The sequence below is a fragment of the Ovis canadensis genome, chromosome 7 (genome assembly GCF_042477335.2).
Source record: "Ovis canadensis isolate MfBH-ARS-UI-01 breed Bighorn chromosome 7, ARS-UI_OviCan_v2, whole genome shotgun sequence".
Classification (NCBI taxonomy): Eukaryota; Metazoa; Chordata; class Mammalia; order Artiodactyla; family Bovidae; genus Ovis; species Ovis canadensis.
Genome location: NC_091251.1, coordinates 90,027,353 through 90,045,323, shown reverse-complemented (window position 1 = coordinate 90,045,323; position 17,971 = coordinate 90,027,353). Strand labels below are relative to the sequence as shown.

The window sequence follows — 17,971 nt, the reverse complement described above, 5'->3', positions numbered from 1 at the left end:
GGTCTATGGGGTCGCTAAGAGTCGGACATGACTAAGCGACTTCACTTTCACTTTTCACTTTCACGCATTGGAGAAGGAAATGGCAACCCACTCCAATGTTCTTGCCTGGAGAATCCCGGGGACGGGGGAGCCTGGTGAGCTGCCATCTATGGGGTCACACAGAGTCAGACACGACTGAAGTGACTTAGCAGCAGCAGCAGTTCCCACTAGACTGTAAGCTACAGAAGGGCAGAAAACTTTATCAATCATCTTCACTACAATATCTCCAGTACCCGACACATCCATGGCTAGCACTCAATAAATATTTGTTGAAGGAATAAATGGCTGAATAAATAAATTAACAAAGCAAAAAATCTTTGTGAGGGAATGAACTAAGGCTAATCCAATATTTAAGGCAGGACTCTAAAGAATGACTGTTACGAAAGTAAATGTACAACAAAGGAGAAAGATGGCTCCTTGAACTGACAATTGGAATGGCAGTGACATTGCAGCTGAAACCGGTGAAGGACGTGGAGATTGAAGGTGAATTTCCTAGCCATCATCTCCTGCTTCATTATCTGACTAGGAATATGCAATATATATTGAATCACAGATGTCAAATTAAAAGGTTCTCTTGGTGCTTTACAACTTTCAAAACAGTGAAATTTGAACCTCCTAATGAAATCATCACATATGATTTTAACTCTTTAACTTCTCCCATAAAACAAAGTGGGCTGTTCAAAGCTACTTATCTTTGTTGAAACCAATGACAAAGCTAAGACTAGTGCCCATTTCTAATTCCGATTCTTAGTCACCTTCTGATGATTCTGCCTTTAAAGTATTTTCCTTAGATCACAAGCAAAACCGGAACAAAAGAAAATACTCAATCTGTTCATTGTTTTCAAAGTTTCAAATGACACTAATATTCCTTCCTTCCTCCACAGAGTTGGATCCTCCTTTATTGCTCAGTGGTTACCAGATTTCAATATAACATGGTAAGTAGTTTACAACCCACACAAATAAATACATTTGCAAAACACTGGACAGATTTTCAGGTAACTCTTACACTGAGAAAATGAGACATTTTCTACCATGCACTAAACCTACATTTTGAAAAGCTAAAGGCATGACACAGAAAGTATGAAATAATAGTACAACTTGATGTGGGCTTATTTCAAAAGACTTTAACTCCTCTCAGGAGTGAGGATAAGTTTTAAAGCATTATTCATTCAATCAATAAGTCAGTGTGAGTCCAATATGCATACTCTGAGATGTAGAGTAGAGTAATGATGATGGTAAAAGTTAGTATTATAGAGACAGGGACATTCTAAAATTAAGAGTATATTATAGTTTAACCATGAGGTTCACAAATCCTTCCCAAACAAGTAAAAGAGAAAGATGACCTTCTGAAATAACACTGCCAGCTACAGAGAAAAAAAATTCCCGTTATCTCTCATTCCCGTAACTGTCTCCCATGAGCTTATAAATAACATAAATTTATTCTCATTAGAGGACTAACTCTTACATTGTGAGGGTTGGTATTTTTGAGGTGTTCATCTCTATTTTTGCTTTTACCTTATCCCCTAAAAGATTTTAAAGAGAATACAGAAGCTTTTCAAAATAAAAATCATAACCAAACCATAATTCTAAAATACATATATACCGTTTGCATCTGTGGTGCACAGGCCCTGCTAACCACACACAGAAGTTCATGGACAGCTTGATAACTAAGGCCAGTCATCTTCATAAGCTCCAGTGGGGAAAGACATAGAAAGTCCTAAAAAACATAAAGAGACTACTTTAAATATACATATATAACAGAGATACTGGAATTAAAAGGAAGCTTTCAACTGACACTGTCCATGTGCAAATAAAAGCATAATTTATTGTAGATCAGTTTGTATGTTTCTTATAGTATTTTCCTCCTAAATATTCCTTAACTAAAAGATACGACATAATCTTATCTTCTAAACATCCAACTTAGTATATATCAAAGGACACACCAAGTAAAAATACATAGCAGCAGAAATCAGCCCAAATGGATATGAGCAGTGCCCCTGTGCCCAAAAGTTTGGACACAAACAGACACCCAGATATGAAATCAGTTTCATCCTAAGCTATAAGATTATTCAGAGGGGGTATTTAATCACTGAGAGAGAATAAAACCAACTGTGGACTGAAATGTTAAATATCATATTTTTAATTGTGTTTCAAAGTATGAACATGAAGGTTATCCAATGTATAACAGAGAAAGCAAAGATATCATTAACACACAAAGCAATTGAAAAAAACAAAAAACTCCAGCATTCTCTAAAAGTCCATCTTATCAAGGATTAATTCCTAATGTAAAATGTTAAATCTAATTTAACCTCCTAAGAGGGATTTGCTTTACTTTTGTGCTTAACTATACAACATCCACTTTATATATTTTTCTCACTCCACCGATAGAAAAATAATTCTAAAAATTTTTCTTGCTTTCAAGAGAAATTATCTATTTTGAATATTGTCTCCTCATTTGAGTCATATTTCTCATGTAACTACAGAATTTCTTTCACAAGGACAAAACTTCTCTAGAATCCCAAATAAATGGCCAGGTGTATTTCACCTTCTGCCATGAGCATTCTCCTAACCCAATCCTAACTAAAATGCAAAACTCTTGAAATGAAATCACATTTGGAAATACAAGGTAAGTGGTTTGTTATTTTGAATTAGCAAGCACCATCATTTATCTTTTTTTATAAACCTAAATGTTCATATTTCAGATGCAATTAAGAGTTATTGGGAGGGAGGTTCAAGAAGGAGGGGATACCTATGGCTGATTCATGTTGATGTATGGCAGAAACTACAACAATATTTTAAAGCAATTATCCTCCAACTAAAATAAACACGTTTTCTAAAACTTGAAGCAAAATTTTTTTAAGAAAAGAGTTATTTAGGTCACTTAAGATTAATTTGCACTTAAGGTTTCTCACTGAGAAAAATTAAACAAATTGTACCTGACAGGTAACAATCTGATGTCTGTTCAGACGATCACACAGCTCTTGTGATAAACCCACTCGTCTTAGTTTCTTGCTACCCATGCCTCCAGATGCACAAGAAAAAGAACCTTGAAAAAACATTGGGAAATAGCATAAGCAGTAGCAGATGGGCTATCCACAACACTCTACAAAATAAAACATTTTCAAGCCTCTCCATATATAAAATGAAATGTATGGTATTTAAAATATTACTGATAAAATAAAAGAAGGCTATAAATCTTTCTAAATACTTTAAATAGGGGAGATTACTGTTTGTCAAACATGGAAAAAAGCAATGTAAGAATCTGCATTTCACAAAAATTATTTAAAAACTTATTACACAAATATAATAATACCAGCGTCTGCCTCCAATGCGGTAGACCTGGGTTCGATCCCTGGGTCGGGAAGATCCCCTGGAGAAGGAAATAGTAACCCACTCCAATATTCTTGCCTGGAGAATCCCATGGACAGAGAAGCCTGGTAGGCTACAGTTCACAGGGTCGCAAATAGTCGGACACGACTGAGTGACTTCACTTTCTTTCCTTTCTTTCTTAAGATTTTCAGTTCATTCATAAACTTTATTTGGATGTGTAATTAACACAAATATTTCCAAAGAGCAGTCCCAGAAAGTCTGCTTTCGTTGCACTGAAACAATAATAAATTTATTGACCACCTTCTATGTATCAGGCACTGTTTCAAAGCTTTACATCAATTGCCACATTTAAGCTTCTCAACAGCCCTATAAGAAAGGTTGATGACGGATCCTATTTTTACATATGAGAAAACCAAAGTCTGGAAAGGTTAGCCATTCCACTGTTACCAGAAAAAGTAAATGGTAGATCCAGAATTTGAACCCAGGAAGTCTGACTCTGAGGCCTATCCCTTAGTCAATACACTCTCCTACAAGTCCATAATCATACTGAACCTCTCTTTTAGGAGTCAGAACATTCTGAATCAACAGATTTTGTTATTTCAGGTGTTATTTGCAAACTGAAATTTTTTTTATTATACTAGCTGCTCACATTCCCACATGCAATTAAATTTCACTCTTGCTGTTGAACCCTGTGAGGACTAAATGAGGCTCATGAAATATATGCCTTCAGAGAGTTAGAACAGAATCACTGTGATTCTCTTAATAACACAAGCAAAGGAGAAGCTGTATTATACTCAGATGGCAGAATATCCTCTGGATAAAGTAGAAACAGGGACTCTTCATTGTTCCAGGAGATGAAACAATAAAATGATCAGAAAAAGAGTCACATTTGGGAACTATTCACTGAGAATGTAGATATTTATTTCCAATACCAGGGCCCAAATTTCTAATCAGATTAACACTCTTTCTCTCTCCCTCATCTTTCTCTCTCACACACACACATCCCTCCCACAATCACAAAGTAAATCCTCATTTCACTCAAAGGGAATTTGTCAGTGTTGGGTTTTGTGTCTCCAATAGAAAGTTTACCAAGTGACATCTGCTGAATCATTGCCCAGGGTCTTCACATACCAGGTAGCTCTGAGCAATGACATCATTTTGACTAATAAATTCAACCCAAAAAGGAGAACAGGGCTTCTCTAGTGGCTCAGGGATAAAAGAATCCACCTGCCAATGCAAGAAACGCAGGTTTGATCCCTGGATAGTGAAGATCCCCTGAAGAAGCAAATGGCAACCCACTCCAGTATTCTTGCCTGGGAAATCCCATGGACAGAAGAGCCTGGTGGGCTATAGTCCATGGGGTCACAGAGAGTCAAACACGACTGAGCGCACACAAACACATCACTTGCCTAGACTACTCATATTGCCTCTGGTCACTCTCTGCCCTGCACACCCACCCCTCAACCGACAAAAAAATAAATCGTTTGTTGCTTCCACAGATGCTTCTTAAGCACACCTTCTGCTGAGTGCTGTGCCACAAGAATCACTTTAGTATACTTCTCCCCTTCGGAAACCCACAGTAAAAGATGAAAAGGAATATATATACAAATAACTAGTCATGCAGCAAGTATTGTCATAGGAATTTAAATGTGCTATGGCAACTCACTCCAGTATTCTTGCCTGGAGAATCCCCCGGGCAGCTACAGTCCATAGGGTGACAGAGTCGGACACGACAGCAACAAGAACACACATACTCAGATGGAAGCAGAGAGGAGTAAGCACCAAACTGACCCACAAGTCACAATCCTGTCAGAGGTAGCCTCCTAAAAATGTGCTCCAATCCCGTCACTCTCATCCTTTCAAACTGCCCATGGGACCATGAGACCACAGGATAAACTCCACATTTCTTATGATGGCCTAAAGCCTCTTGGTAAACTGGTCCCTCACTTTCCTCTCATTCATATATCAGATTGCAAGGCCCAGATTCTGACCTTTCTGGTAAAATCACTTGCCTCCCAGTACCTTACTTTCCTCATCTGAAAAACAGACATCGTGGAAATACCTACTTTGCAGGAATGTAGTGAAGGTTAGAGGATGTGGATGGTGCCTGGCTCCTAGTGCTAACAATTACTATTAATTCATTCAGCAAAACCAGCATTTGCGACCTCAGGTGACCTGCCTTCCAGCCATAACATTGATAGGTTACATAAGGGCCATCCTGCCTCCCTGATTTTCCTCCACAAAGACTTCCTGCTTACTCTCTTTCTCTCCAATGTTCTCATCACACGGTGAACTCATTTGTTCGATAATCTTATTAACACGCTGTTATGGCTTGAACGTTTGTTTCTTCCACGTTAAATCCATGCCCTGCCTATATGTGTGAGTGCATGTGCACGAGGGTGTGAGGGAAGAAGTTCGATCCTGGAAAGTGAATGCTCTTCTTATCAAGAAAAGAAAAATCCTTACGATAGAAAATTGTGAATTAACAATAATAGCTAATATTTCTTGAGCCCTTATTACATGCCACTTTTCCAAGAACTCAGATTTTTACCCCATTTTATAGTTTGATACCGAGGCACTGAGTTGAAAAACTTAAGCAAAGCCTAACATCTAGCACAAGGTGGAGTCTGCATTCGAACCCAGGTATCTGACTCCATATTCCACACTATTAAGTACCTCTTAATTCAACAACACCTGAAGACAGGCAGACACTCAACTTCCCTTAATGACGGGCTCTCCTTCCTAGACCTCAAACTGCCCACACGTGGGAAGATGGATGGACATCAAGAGGCGAAAACATCACCCCAGAATCCCTTAACAGCTCTTCCCAACAAGGTGCAGCTTCCACGCAACCCCCACAAAGGAAGACCAGACCCCCTAAGATCTGCGGCTGGGCTCAAGATAAGATCCCAATGTACCTAAGGGGGCGTGCGCCTGCACCCAAGAGTGGCTCTCCACTCCCCCGATATCAACAACACGTGCCCAGAGAGGGAGCAGGAAATAATAAGCGCACCCCATTCCCCCAAACCGCCCGCAACAGGAAACTTTCCAGTACCGGATTCTGCAGCATCCAACTTTCAAAGTTTCCCCTATCCCTTACACACTTAACCGCGGAAAGCGATGAAAAGCAATAACCGAAGCCCTGGTTGGGTCGTCACCCTGGGGAACTATCCAATAAAAGGTAGGCACAGGCCCAGGGCGGCTCCGCTGCTTGCTGGGAATTGTAGTTCACACTCTCTAATATCGGTGAGTCCCAGTCAATTTCTCATTATAGTGATTATCAAAACCCGGTGGAGGAATGTCAGCAAGGAGAATACGATGCCAGGAAATAACTTTAAGTTTCTATTCTTTATTTTGTCACTTCATTTAAAAGCTGCTTAATGGACCAGAAAGACACGTCAATTTTCTGAGAATAGACGAGAATCCACCAATCATCCAAGTTTTGGAAGATAATTTTTGGGTTGCTTTGGTTTTTTCTCCGCCTTTGGTGGTGAAATAGTTTGGAAAATATTGAATGAAACTGCTCAAGCCAAAAACATGTAATGGGGAAAAGTCCGAGTCTATAGTTGAAGAACATGACGGAAACCAGAAAGTTCAGTATAAAAACAGCTGTGATGAGGAAACCTAGTAAATTGTTTTAAGACTCGATTTCAGATTATTATATTTGAAAATGGCTTTTTGCTAATTCTTTGCTCTCATCTCCCCTGTGCATACCTCTGTGTTATCATTTAGCCCACTGCATCGTAACTATTGACCTGTACCCCTCAGTAGACTGTGATCTCTTTGAGGACAAGGACCGCATCTTCTTCAGCTTCTAAAGTAGAGTCTAGCGCACAGTTCACGGTTGTCGGTTCAGTTCAGTTCAGTTGCTCAGTTGTATCCGACTCTTTACAACCCCATGAACTGCAGCACGCCAGGCCTCCCTGTTCATCACGAACTCCCCGAGTCCACCCAAACCCGTGTCCATTGAGTCGGTGATGCCACCAAGCCATCTCATCCTCTGTCGTCCCCTTCTCCTCCTGCCCTCAATCCCTCTGAGCATCAGGGTCATTTCAAATGAGTCAGCTCTTCACATCAGGTGGCCAAAGTATTGGAGTTTCAGCTTCAACATCAGTCCTTCCAGTGAACACCCAGGACTGATCTCCTTTAGGATGGACTAGTTGGATCTCCTTGCAGTCCAAGGGACTCTCAAGAGTCTTCTCCAACACCACAGTTCAAGAGCATCAATTCTTTGGCGCTCAGCTTTCTTTATAGTCCGACTCTCACATCCATACATGACTACTGGAAAAACCATAGCCTTGACTAGACGGACCTTTGTTGACAAAGTCATGTCTCTGCTTTTTAATATGTTGTCTAGGTTGGTCATAAGTCGGAAAATGAGCAAATACATAACGGGAGTTAAGCAGAAGGAACTGGAAATTCAGAACGTAGGGTTCCAGAATTATAAGGGAGTCCAAGTGGACGGAATAATAACGAAGGACTTAAGTCTCCCTGATCTGGGTATCCCCAGGGCGTGGCAAAGCACTGTCACTGGCTGGCGCTAGGTAAACGCTAACTTCAAACTAGGAGGAGAAAAGAAAACAAAAGAAAAAAGATCAAGGCACACAGCTATTCCTGCCACTCGCTCCATCGAAGGCAAAACGGAAGGTATCAAGCGGAGGAACTGTCAGAACTGTGAGGGATGGTCCTAAGGCACGTATCTGGTATCGCTTTCCCAGCTGGCTAGCTTCCTCGGGTCCTGAGGTAGAGTCACGTGACCCAAACAAATATGGCGCTTTATTTGCATCTTTCCTCCATTGACCAATTACAGTAGCCGATGTCAATCCTCATTCCCGCCCCCCCCTCACCCCCCTGCCCCAGCCTGCCGAACAAGATTTGTCACCTGACTCGGCTCAAACATGGCTTCGCTGGAAGATGTACAGATTTGGGCACCGGGAGCGGGTGAGTGTAAGGCGCCCCGAGGAGGCAGGAGCGCTCTCCACGATCCGGATAGGAAGCGTCCCTGCGCCCCAATCCCCACCGCCTTCCCGTTCTGACACCGATTCCTCTCCTGATCGTCAGTGCTCTGCCTTAAAAGAGGGCTCAAACTAGGGAGGTTCCTGCTGAATTTCTCATCTTTAGGGAGGCGACCACCTGGGGATTTGGAGCCAGATTGGGCATAAAGTTCAGGAGGAAATAAGGAAGTGGAGTTTTGGGTCTGCGTTGCGGGCTAATATGACGATTAATATTAATCAAATATTGGATGCGCCTAGAGAGATGGGATCCACCCCTTGGGGAAAGGTGGAACTTCTCAAAAAGAGAGACAGTAACATGTCAGATTAGAGAAGTAAGTCCTGCCTTTCCTCGTACGGGAAGTGATTAATAGTTTGTCTTATTCCTTCCTTTTCTTTTCTCTCGGATGTGTATTGTTTCTAGGAGATAGTCCACAGATGAGAAAAAAGCCGATGTGTTTTCTGTAATTCATCTGTTTCTATCTCCCTGCACTCTGTGCTGGGGAAAATGCACCATCCATTTGGAAAAGAGGAAGCTGCTTCCCAGAAGCAGCTTTTAGGATTTTTCTGTGAGTGCCTTCGGAGAGGAGAATGGGAACTGGCAAAGGCATGCGTACCTCAGCTACACGAGGCACAAGGGGATATCCCAAAGAAGGTGGAAGATATACTTTGGGCGCTGGTCCTGTGTCCCAATCAGCTGAGGTAAGGGATCTCTTGCTTCCTGCCATGCAGTCACAGGACGAGAGAGGAAATGTTCAATACTTGAGCTCTGGTCCACGTGCCTCACTCAATCACCTTTGAAGAATTAACAAAGGCAGATTGTATTTCACTTGTTCTGAAATTTTACTTCTATAATATTGTTACATGCCTGTTTATTACTTAATCAGTTTGGCTTTGAACTATCATCTGAAACTGCATTTAAGCCTGGAACGAGCATTTCATGTTTATTATCATTAATAATAAAGCATTTTCTTTGCCTCCATAAGAGCAAATCCTGCTCCCTTCTTGCTTGTGATATTGAAGATACTGTTGTAGCTTTAACAAAGGACCAGAAGTGAGTTCACTTAAAACTTTTTATTTTGAAATAATTAATTATAGACTCACAAGAAATGCATAAATAATACAAAGAGTACCCTTTCCCCAACTTCCCCCAATTGTGACATCTTATATAACTATAGTGAATATCAAACCACAAAATTGACACCAGTACTGTTAACTAGGGGGGGCTTCCCTCATGGCTTAGCAGTAAAGAATTCGCCTGCCAATGCAGGAGACTCGGGTTCAGCCCCAGGGTCAGGAATATCCCTTGGAGAAGGAAATGGCAACCCACTCCAGTATTCTTTCCTGGGAAATCCCATGGACAGAGGAGCTGGCAGGCCATGGGGTCGCAGAGAGTTGGACACGACTAGGCGACTAAACCACCACCACTGATAGCTAGACTACATCCTGATTTGGTTTTCACAGTTTTTTTAATCTGCATTCTCTCTCTTTTTTTTTTTTTGGCCGTTCTGCACTGCATGCAGGGTCCTAGTGCCCCAACCAGAGATGGAACCCACACTCCGTGCATTAGAAGTGTGAGTCCCAACCACTGGACCACCAGGGTAGTCCCAATATGTATTCATTTTTATGTGTGCAGCTCTGTGCATCTTTATCCATTCTTAGTTTCATGTAACTACCACTATAATCAGGCATCACTGCAAAAGAATTCCGGCACCCCCCCTCCACCAGTCCCTGGGACTACCCGTTTGTGCATTGATTCCTTCTTTGTCCCCTAGCAACCAGTGTTCTCTGTGTGAATTTTGAAGTTCTTCCTGGCAGTGCTATTAACAGTTAGTGGTATAGGAGTTAAACTTCAGTCTTTTCCCTCATTTTTCCTTACTCTGGAAGTTATTTATAAGAAAGTATTGTATTAGCACATATAGAATGGAGATTTACATGATTCTTTTCTTCCTTTAAATTTGGATTCTAGTCAATTACTGTCTAAACTACTAACTTCAAAGAAAGGCTTATGAACTCATATAATTCTGTTTTTTATGCTAAGTTGCTTCAGTCATGTCTAACTCTTTGCGACCTTATGGACTGTAGCCTGCCAGGTTCCTCTGTCCATGGAATTCTCCAGGCAAGAATACTGGAATGGGTTGCCATTTCCTGCTCCAGGGCATCTGCCAACGCAGGGACTGAACCCACCTTTCTAATGTATCCTGCATTAGCAGACAGGATCTTTACCACTAGGGCCACCTGGGAAGCCCCAATCCTATTTTTAGCACAGAGTTAAAAAACAAATTTTTATGAACTTTCTGGTTTCTTTGATTACTTGATATCAGTTTCTATTTCAAGAGTTCAAGTTTTGTTTCAGACAGTTTTGCTTTTATGGTTTTTGGTGGAATATTATTTTGTTTAAAAATAAGTAAGACTAGATAAGGAGATAGAGATAGAATTGAGACCTTTTCCTTTTTTTATTTTTTAAGTGAATGCTGCTAGTTCTGTTCTGATTCTCCCTCTACTGATCTGTCACATACATTCAAAAATTTCTCATTAGGGCAATGTCTTGCCTGTTCAGGTGTAAAACAGACTGAGCAATGAAATCTAAATTTTGGATCACAGAGAAGAAAAAATCAGTAGAAACTCTTTGTTTAGAATTTTTTTTCTTTTTACATTTTTCAGATATGGACAGGATATCAGTCCTCAAAGATTAGCCTGGTTCTGGCTTCTTGTACTGGAAAAATGGTTGGCCCTGGAAAAGGTAAAGAGGTTTACATTTCAAATTTTCTCCTGAGGCCAGGATTGAAAAGAACTTGGAAGGAGTTGTGAAATTTCCCTTCTGTCTGCTGTTTCCTTTATTTTGAGGTTTGTTGTAATCCTTTTTCAGTACTGACAGTGAGGTTGGCTTGAATATTTATTGATGTCTCCTTACCTAAATTCATTTATTAATTTACTAACCTACATTGGCATTGAGTCACCAACATACCATTGGAGGTGATACCATTGTGTTAAAAACCACTGTGACTCTTGTGCTGGAAGAGAACTTTGGAGAACTCGGTGAAAGTGACAAGACTGTGAATAAAGTCTAATCCTCGTAATACTCAAGTAATGGAGAATGGCTGAATCAAAACTTGGTTGTTGATACAAAAATTGTATTTTAACTAGTCTAGTACAGTGAAATCTTACTGATTTAAATATCATTAATTAATAAGTTAATAACTCACGTGACTCGAACTAAAAGTTACCAAATTAAAAAAACTGAATAAATTAATAGTGAAAGAAAACATAAGGAAGGGTTTAGGGTTTGTTTTTATTTTAAGAAAAATTACCATTCTTAGCTCTTTTAGAAATATGTGTTAATTATCAGAAATAAATATCCATTAAAGAAACTCTCTGCAGAGAAGGCAATGGCACCCCACTCCAGTACTCTTGCCTGGAAAATCCCGTGGGCAGAGGAGCCTGGTAGGCTGCAGTCCATGGAGTCACTAAGAGTTGGACACGACTGAGCAACTTGACTTTCACTTTTCACTTTAATGCATTGGAGAAGGAAATGGCAAGTGTTCTTGCCAGTGTTCTTGCCTGAAGAATCTCAGGGACAGGGAAGCCTGGTGGGCTGCCGTCTATGGGATCACACAGAGTCGGACACTACTGAAGCAACTTAGCAGCAGCAAAGAAACTCTCTGAGGCAATTTTGTATTAAAGCTGACACTTTAAGATTTAAGTGAGGAACCGCTGACTCAAAAAAGAGATGACTGGCTCAAGGTCACACCATAAAGTTAGTTGGCAGAACTGGAGCTGGAACCAGTGTCTTCTGCCTCCAACTCCTCGGTCCTCTCCTTTTCCCACCTCAATGTTATCTTTAGCCTACATGGACTGGAAAGTAAGAAACTGTAAATTCTGTTTCCTAAATGTCTATAATTCAGCCTAATTTTCTTCTTCCCTTCTCTTGGTCATCAAAATGAATTTTGTCTTTAGTTCTGAATTTGCCTGACACCTTTTTTCACATAGATTTCAAAAAGTACCAGAAGTTACTAATCTAAATGCATTCATCATCCAAATTTTTGATAATGGACTAGCAAAGAGAAATGACAAAAAAAGGTCAGCAGGAGAGGGAAGAAAGTGAAGCAAAACTGAAAAATAATCAACCCCAGGGTGATTCAGAGTTGGCTATAGTTTCACATCTAAAAGAGACATCTTCAACTGAAATATCCAAAGTATCTTCAAAGAGAAAAGGGGAAAAAAATGTCTTACTGTCACCAAGGACCTTTTCAGTACACACATGGAATTTATCAAACCAGATGAACTTTTGCCTCACAGAGCATATTTGCTTACTCTGTGCTAATTGGTGGTGGTTAAATTTCTGCACAGTTGCTCAACCAGATATGAAGGTGAATTTCACTTCCCTGGCTCCTTTTCACAGACTTAAGAGTTGTTTTTCCCAGCATTGAAGATCATCTGGTCCTTTAAGCCCCAGTGCCTCAGTTATTTAAGCAGTTTAGGGAATGTTTTAAACTTTATACAAGGACCTCAGAGAATTTTAAAACTTTATACAAGGACCAAGACTTCAAATGCATTCCTGGAGTAATTCTACAAAGCCAGTCTTTATCCTAGACCGGCCTTCATCTTCTATGGACTAGCTGGCAGCTCCTTCTCCTGTCTACCACCTGCTACTGAAAGCTCCTTTTTAATTATTTGTTGAAACAGTGATTCTGTTTTCCCTTTCCTTCATCCATTTTTGCCTTCTGCCTTTTTGTTTTATCGTGTGAACAGCATAATGTTCACAGCCTGCTGCTTCTAAAAGAGGAAAAATGCAAACAGCTTCCATGTCCACAGTCCAGAACTGATTGATCTATTTGTAAAATACTATGGCACTATTAAAATTACATGGTAAATGAATTTTCAGTCTTGTGGAAGGATAGTTGTATTCTGCTATTTGAAGAAAAAGCTGTTTAGAAAACAGTGTTTGTTATGCATGCCTATATGCATATATAGAAAATGGTCTGAATACTCTTAGAATACAGTTGTAATTCTAGTTCTCCTTTAGTTGAAAGATTTGGGGTATGTGTGTATTGTGAATGTGTGTTTTCATTTGCCTGTTTGTATTCTCTGATTTTTCTACATTGAACATGGCCTTGATTTTATAAGAAAATCTGTGCTTAGAAACACTGGGCAAATTCTTGCCTGTTTTACAGATGTTGAATGTTTATGACCCTGCAGAGGCATAAAGTAACCTCACCAGTAGAAAAATACAAGCTAGTCAGTCTTTAGGACTTTAAATGAAAGTCCTAAAATCTTAACCAGTTCTTTTATTAAGAGCCTGCTCTCTGGCATTATCTATTCCTACCTCTTAGTCCTCAGTGGAATCACTAACTTTCAGCTTGCCAGATGAATTTTCTTTATCACCTTCCAATCACTAGCATTATGCATGGATTCAGGTGGCATAGAGCATTAGGGGAGGGCATGGTAAGAAGGATTTTGGACCAAGAACATACTAGATCTTATTAGCCTCTGATGTAATGAATGACACAAGAATAAAGTAAGCATGCTCTTATGTTCTAAACTTCACTTAACAGACACACAATCCTGCAGGTGCTTCTTGCTTTGATTTAGGAGACTTTTCAATGAAACTCATCTTCTGGAAGATTTAACCAGCTGCAAGGTTTACAGATGTCTCTAGTTTTAAAGAGTGCTTGTCAGGATTAGTCCCAGACTTTCATCTTATTTGAATTTGTGCCTAAAGAAAGGGGAACTATCATTTTAGTTTTAAGGACCAGGTGAAGGAAGTTATTGTGAAATAAGCAGGTAGAGAGTAAGTCAGAAGCTTTCTCTCCTTTATGCATTAGTCTCCAATGACATGTCTCTTTAACAAACATCTTCCTTTTCATGCTTGAAATGATTGGAAAATACTTCCTAATCATTTCATCTTTACTGACGATTGTGTCTTAAAACATCCCAAGGCCATAGGTTTGTTGATTTAGCAATTAAGTGAGATTTTTTAAAAGCATGTGAAAACTTGGCATGTAGTAATTGGCACAAAATAAGTGTCTCATGAATATTAGATCTTTCCCCCTTTAATTTTCTAACTAAAAATGGAAATTAAAAATAGGGGGTTGGTCCAAAAAAGGATCACGTGGGCCATTCCATCCCAACTTACTCATAACTGGGTATTTGGGACACCACAAGGAAGATTCTTGGAGAAGGTCCTCAAGTTAGAAAGGAAAAAAAATCACATGAAATGAGCAAGCCTTGGCATTTGAGGCTGATCAGTGTGGGATTTCAGTGTTAGTATTTAAGGGGAGTATATGTTCAGTTTAACTGTTTTTGTTTATAAAGAAAAGTGTCTGAATGAAAACATAACTAGAAATATAATGGTCAAAAGCATTTTTTTTAGCATTTTATCAAAAAAGAAAGTACTTTATCTTAGAGAAAATAGAAATAAGCTGAACCAGAGAGAAGTACTTACTTATAATTGTCAGCTAAAATACAGTCTTTTTCTTTGGCTGCTCCATGTGGTGTGGGGGATCTTAGATCCCTGGCCAGGGATTGGACCAAGGCCCACTACAGTGAAACCACTGGACAGTCAGGGAATTCCCTTAAAACATATTCTTAATCTCTATGCCTCCTTCCTATGATTCTTCTAGAAGTTACTCCCAGCTGGCTTCCGGAGAAAACTTGAGTTTCTTTTATTGTCAGAAGACCTCCCAAGTGACATCTCAGAGGACATCCTCAAGGTGAGAGAGAGCCCCAGCTCTGTCTGCCCAGGGGTGCAGTCACTCAAGAAGCTCAGCTTTCACAGATCCAGCAGCAACAAGCCCTCAGGATGTTGGCTGTTCACTTTTCTCAGGCCAGACCAGGGGGAGGCCCCTTGAAGGAAATTTAGAGATAGGGAAATCTTATCTAATTGTAGACTTCCTAGAAGTGTTTTGGCCAGAAGTACTAAGTATACTAAGTATAGCTCTGAAGAAGGAAATGGCAACCCACTCCATTAGTCTTGCCTGGAAAAATCCCATAGACAAGGGGAAAAAAAAAAAAAATCCTTTTTCTGTAACAGGTGCACTGAATATGTTATAGTTAATCCTCACAACCACTTTCTGGGAGCAGATTCAGAATCTTAACTAGATCTGTCCTCTAGTGCATGAGGGATGCTCTGAGGCTTAATGCTTATTTTCTTCATGACCTGGCCACCAGCTAATGAAAGACATATTTACAGTAGGATTTAAGGTAGGGACCTTCACTAGGACTCAAGGTCCTTTGACTGTCTCGGAGGCAGGTAATGAAGTATCCCTGAGCACCACCCACAGGAAGGAAGAGTGGGAAATAACCTACCAAACAAATTATAGGCTCCAGAGATCTTGCCTTTTAAAGACTTACAGTCTAGTGGGGGAAGAAAGAAATATACACATAGCACAATTATGTACTAAACCATATGGTACTGAGCCCCGTAAGGAGGGAGAGTTGTGTGGGTTGGATGTACTGGGGAAGGTTTTATGGAAAGATTAAAAAATGGGTTGTATCTGCAATGTTATGTGGCAGCCTGGATAGGAGGGGAGTTTGGGGAAGATTGGATACATGTATGTGTATGGCTGAGTCCCTTTGCTGTCCACCTGAAACTATCACAACATTGTTAATCTGCTATACTCCAATATAAAATAAAAAGTTAAGAAAAAATAAACAAAAAAAAAGAACAGGCTGTATCTGAAATCTTGCTTGGAATTTAGATCAAGAGTTAAAAACTAGTCTCTAGTGTTCTTTTAAAAATTGAATTTAAGTGCTTATAAAAATTTGTTACCTGGTCTGTGAACTTGCAGTCACATTGTACGTTTCAGGGGCAGTGGGGATAGGAGTATGGATAGACTAGCTTGAGGATGGAGGCCTTGGACAAATCTCTTTGCCTCAACCCCCTAGTTTGAGGACACCTTCAAAATGAGGATAATAGTAGTGTCTTCTTCCTAAGGTGGTTTTAAGTATTAATTTTTCTGTCTAAAGAACCTGGCACATAGTAGCGACTACAGAAATGTTTGCTACTGCTACTATTGTATATATCCATGCATGTGTACACTGAAAAGAGGGAAACATCAAGGCTTGTAGGTGATAACATTCTGGACATACCACCCATCTCTCTCTTCATCCTCTATTTAGGAGCTGTACGCGGTCGTAGCACAAGACAGAGTGGACCCTGTGCTTGATGGAAACCTGAGGCAGGAGAGCTGGCCCCCTCGGCTCAGCTCAGAAGCTGTCTCTGTGCTCTGGGATCTCTTGAGGGAGGCCCCCCAGGTTGCACAGGCCCTGCTGGAGCTCCTGCTTGGGGAGGTTGATGGTGCGGGCCTCCGAGGCTGGCCTCTGCAGAAAGCACTGGTGGACCTCATTCAAAAGGCACTGCGAACTTTGCGGGGCCCTACCGCTGCGCCCCCAGGGACAGTCGATGCCATCTATGGGGCCCTGCAGACACTGCGCTGCCCTGCAGAGCTGCTCGGGGCTGAGCTGCGTCTCCTGTGTGAGGAGCTGCTGGAGGCGTGCAGGTCTGAGGGGAGTCCCCTACGGGAGGAGCGGCTGCTGGGCTGCCTGCTGCACAAGGCCGGGCGGGACCTGGTGTCTCTGTATGGCCACACCTACGCAGAGAAGGCCATGCCCTCGGGAAAAGGTGTGTCCCTGTCCAGCTCCTGTGTTGCCAATTCCACCCTGTTCAGCCCCTCTGAATCCCTGCCTTCCATGTTGCTCTAGAAATCTAATGGGAGAAGCTAAGCAAAAATGGGCAAGGGTTCTGTAAAATGGGCATCTGTGCTTTGTGAAAGCATGGATTTTGTAGTCAAGATGGAGTGATGGGGGAAAAAATGATACACTAGCAGGAAAGAGGTGGCGCTAATGGGAAAGAATCCACCTGCCAATGCAGGAGCCACAAAAGTTGCAGGTTCAATCCCTGCGTCAGGAAGATCCTCTGGAGAAGGAAATAACAACCCATTCCAGTATTCTTGCCTGGGAAATCCCATGGACAGAGGATTCTGGTCAGGGGAGCCATGGGGTTGCAAAGAGTTAGACACAACTGATGAATTGAGCATACACACCAAGAGAAGAATAGAGTCTTTAAGACAGAAGTGTAGAAAATCTGGTGTAACTTTTTGAAAGAGTGAACTCTCACATCAGTTGGGCTGTCTGTTAATTTTCAGTCCCACCGGATCCTCTTGATCCTGAGCGGGTAATGCTAGCCTTGTTCTCCGATCCTGACCCAGCCCACGCCTGGAAATTGGCCTATTTCTATTGCCTGAGCAACAACAAGCACTTCCTCGAGCAGATCCTGGTAAGTCAAACTCAGTGATGCTCCATCACACAAGTTCCCAGGGATCCTTTCCAGGGTTTTTTTTCATTCTTCCTTTCTTGCCCATTCATCTGTCCAGTGCAAAGCAGTTTAATTAGTGGTAAGTCATCTAGTTTGTGTCCATCTCACAGTTCCAGAAGGCTCTGAGAACCAGTATCATTCATATTTAGAACTGCCAGCGTTTCATTTCGTATCTGTCCTTGGGCAGCTATGTGTAAGCTTTCTGGAGGGTGTGAGGAAGAAGAGACAGTGGCAGCAACATGTTGCCTAATTGACAGGGGAATCTAATTACCCTTCTTCCAGATTGCAGCTGAGC

General features: G+C 41.0%; 2 protein-coding genes across 6 annotated transcripts in view; one reads left to right on the top strand and one right to left on the bottom strand.

The window, feature by feature from the left end:
* RAD51B (RAD51 paralog B) overlaps positions 1–6,512 on the bottom strand; it is a 615,635-nt gene extending 609,123 nt beyond the window's left edge. For 2 of the 4 annotated variants that reach the window (XM_069596889.1, XM_069596888.1), the window contains exons 1-3: positions 6,425–6,498; positions 2,976–3,085; positions 1,643–1,756 (exon numbers count right to left, since the gene is read on the bottom strand). In XM_069596889.1, coding sequence (XP_069452990.1) covers positions 1,643–1,756; positions 2,976–3,059 — 198 coding nt within the window. In that variant the 5' untranslated portion in view covers positions 3,060–3,085; positions 6,425–6,498. Of the gene's footprint in view, positions 1–1,642; positions 1,757–2,975; positions 3,086–6,424 lie in introns of all 4 variants that reach the window. The other 2 variants (XM_069596891.1, XM_069596890.1) reach the window with 2 other exon arrangements.
* Positions 6,513–8,232: 1,720 nt separating this feature from the next.
* The window catches only part of ZFYVE26 (zinc finger FYVE-type containing 26), a 67,249-nt gene continuing 57,510 nt past the window's right edge, over positions 8,233–17,971 (top strand). For both annotated transcript variants that reach the window (XM_069596887.1, XM_069596885.1), the window contains exons 1-6: positions 8,233–8,310; positions 8,785–9,062; positions 11,025–11,103; positions 14,984–15,073; positions 16,482–16,983; positions 17,507–17,637. In XM_069596887.1, coding sequence (XP_069452988.1) covers positions 8,869–9,062; positions 11,025–11,103; positions 14,984–15,073; positions 16,482–16,983; positions 17,507–17,637 — 996 coding nt within the window. In that variant the 5' untranslated portion in view covers positions 8,233–8,310; positions 8,785–8,868. The remainder of the gene's footprint in view (positions 8,311–8,784; positions 9,063–11,024; positions 11,104–14,983; positions 15,074–16,481; positions 16,984–17,506; positions 17,638–17,971) is intronic.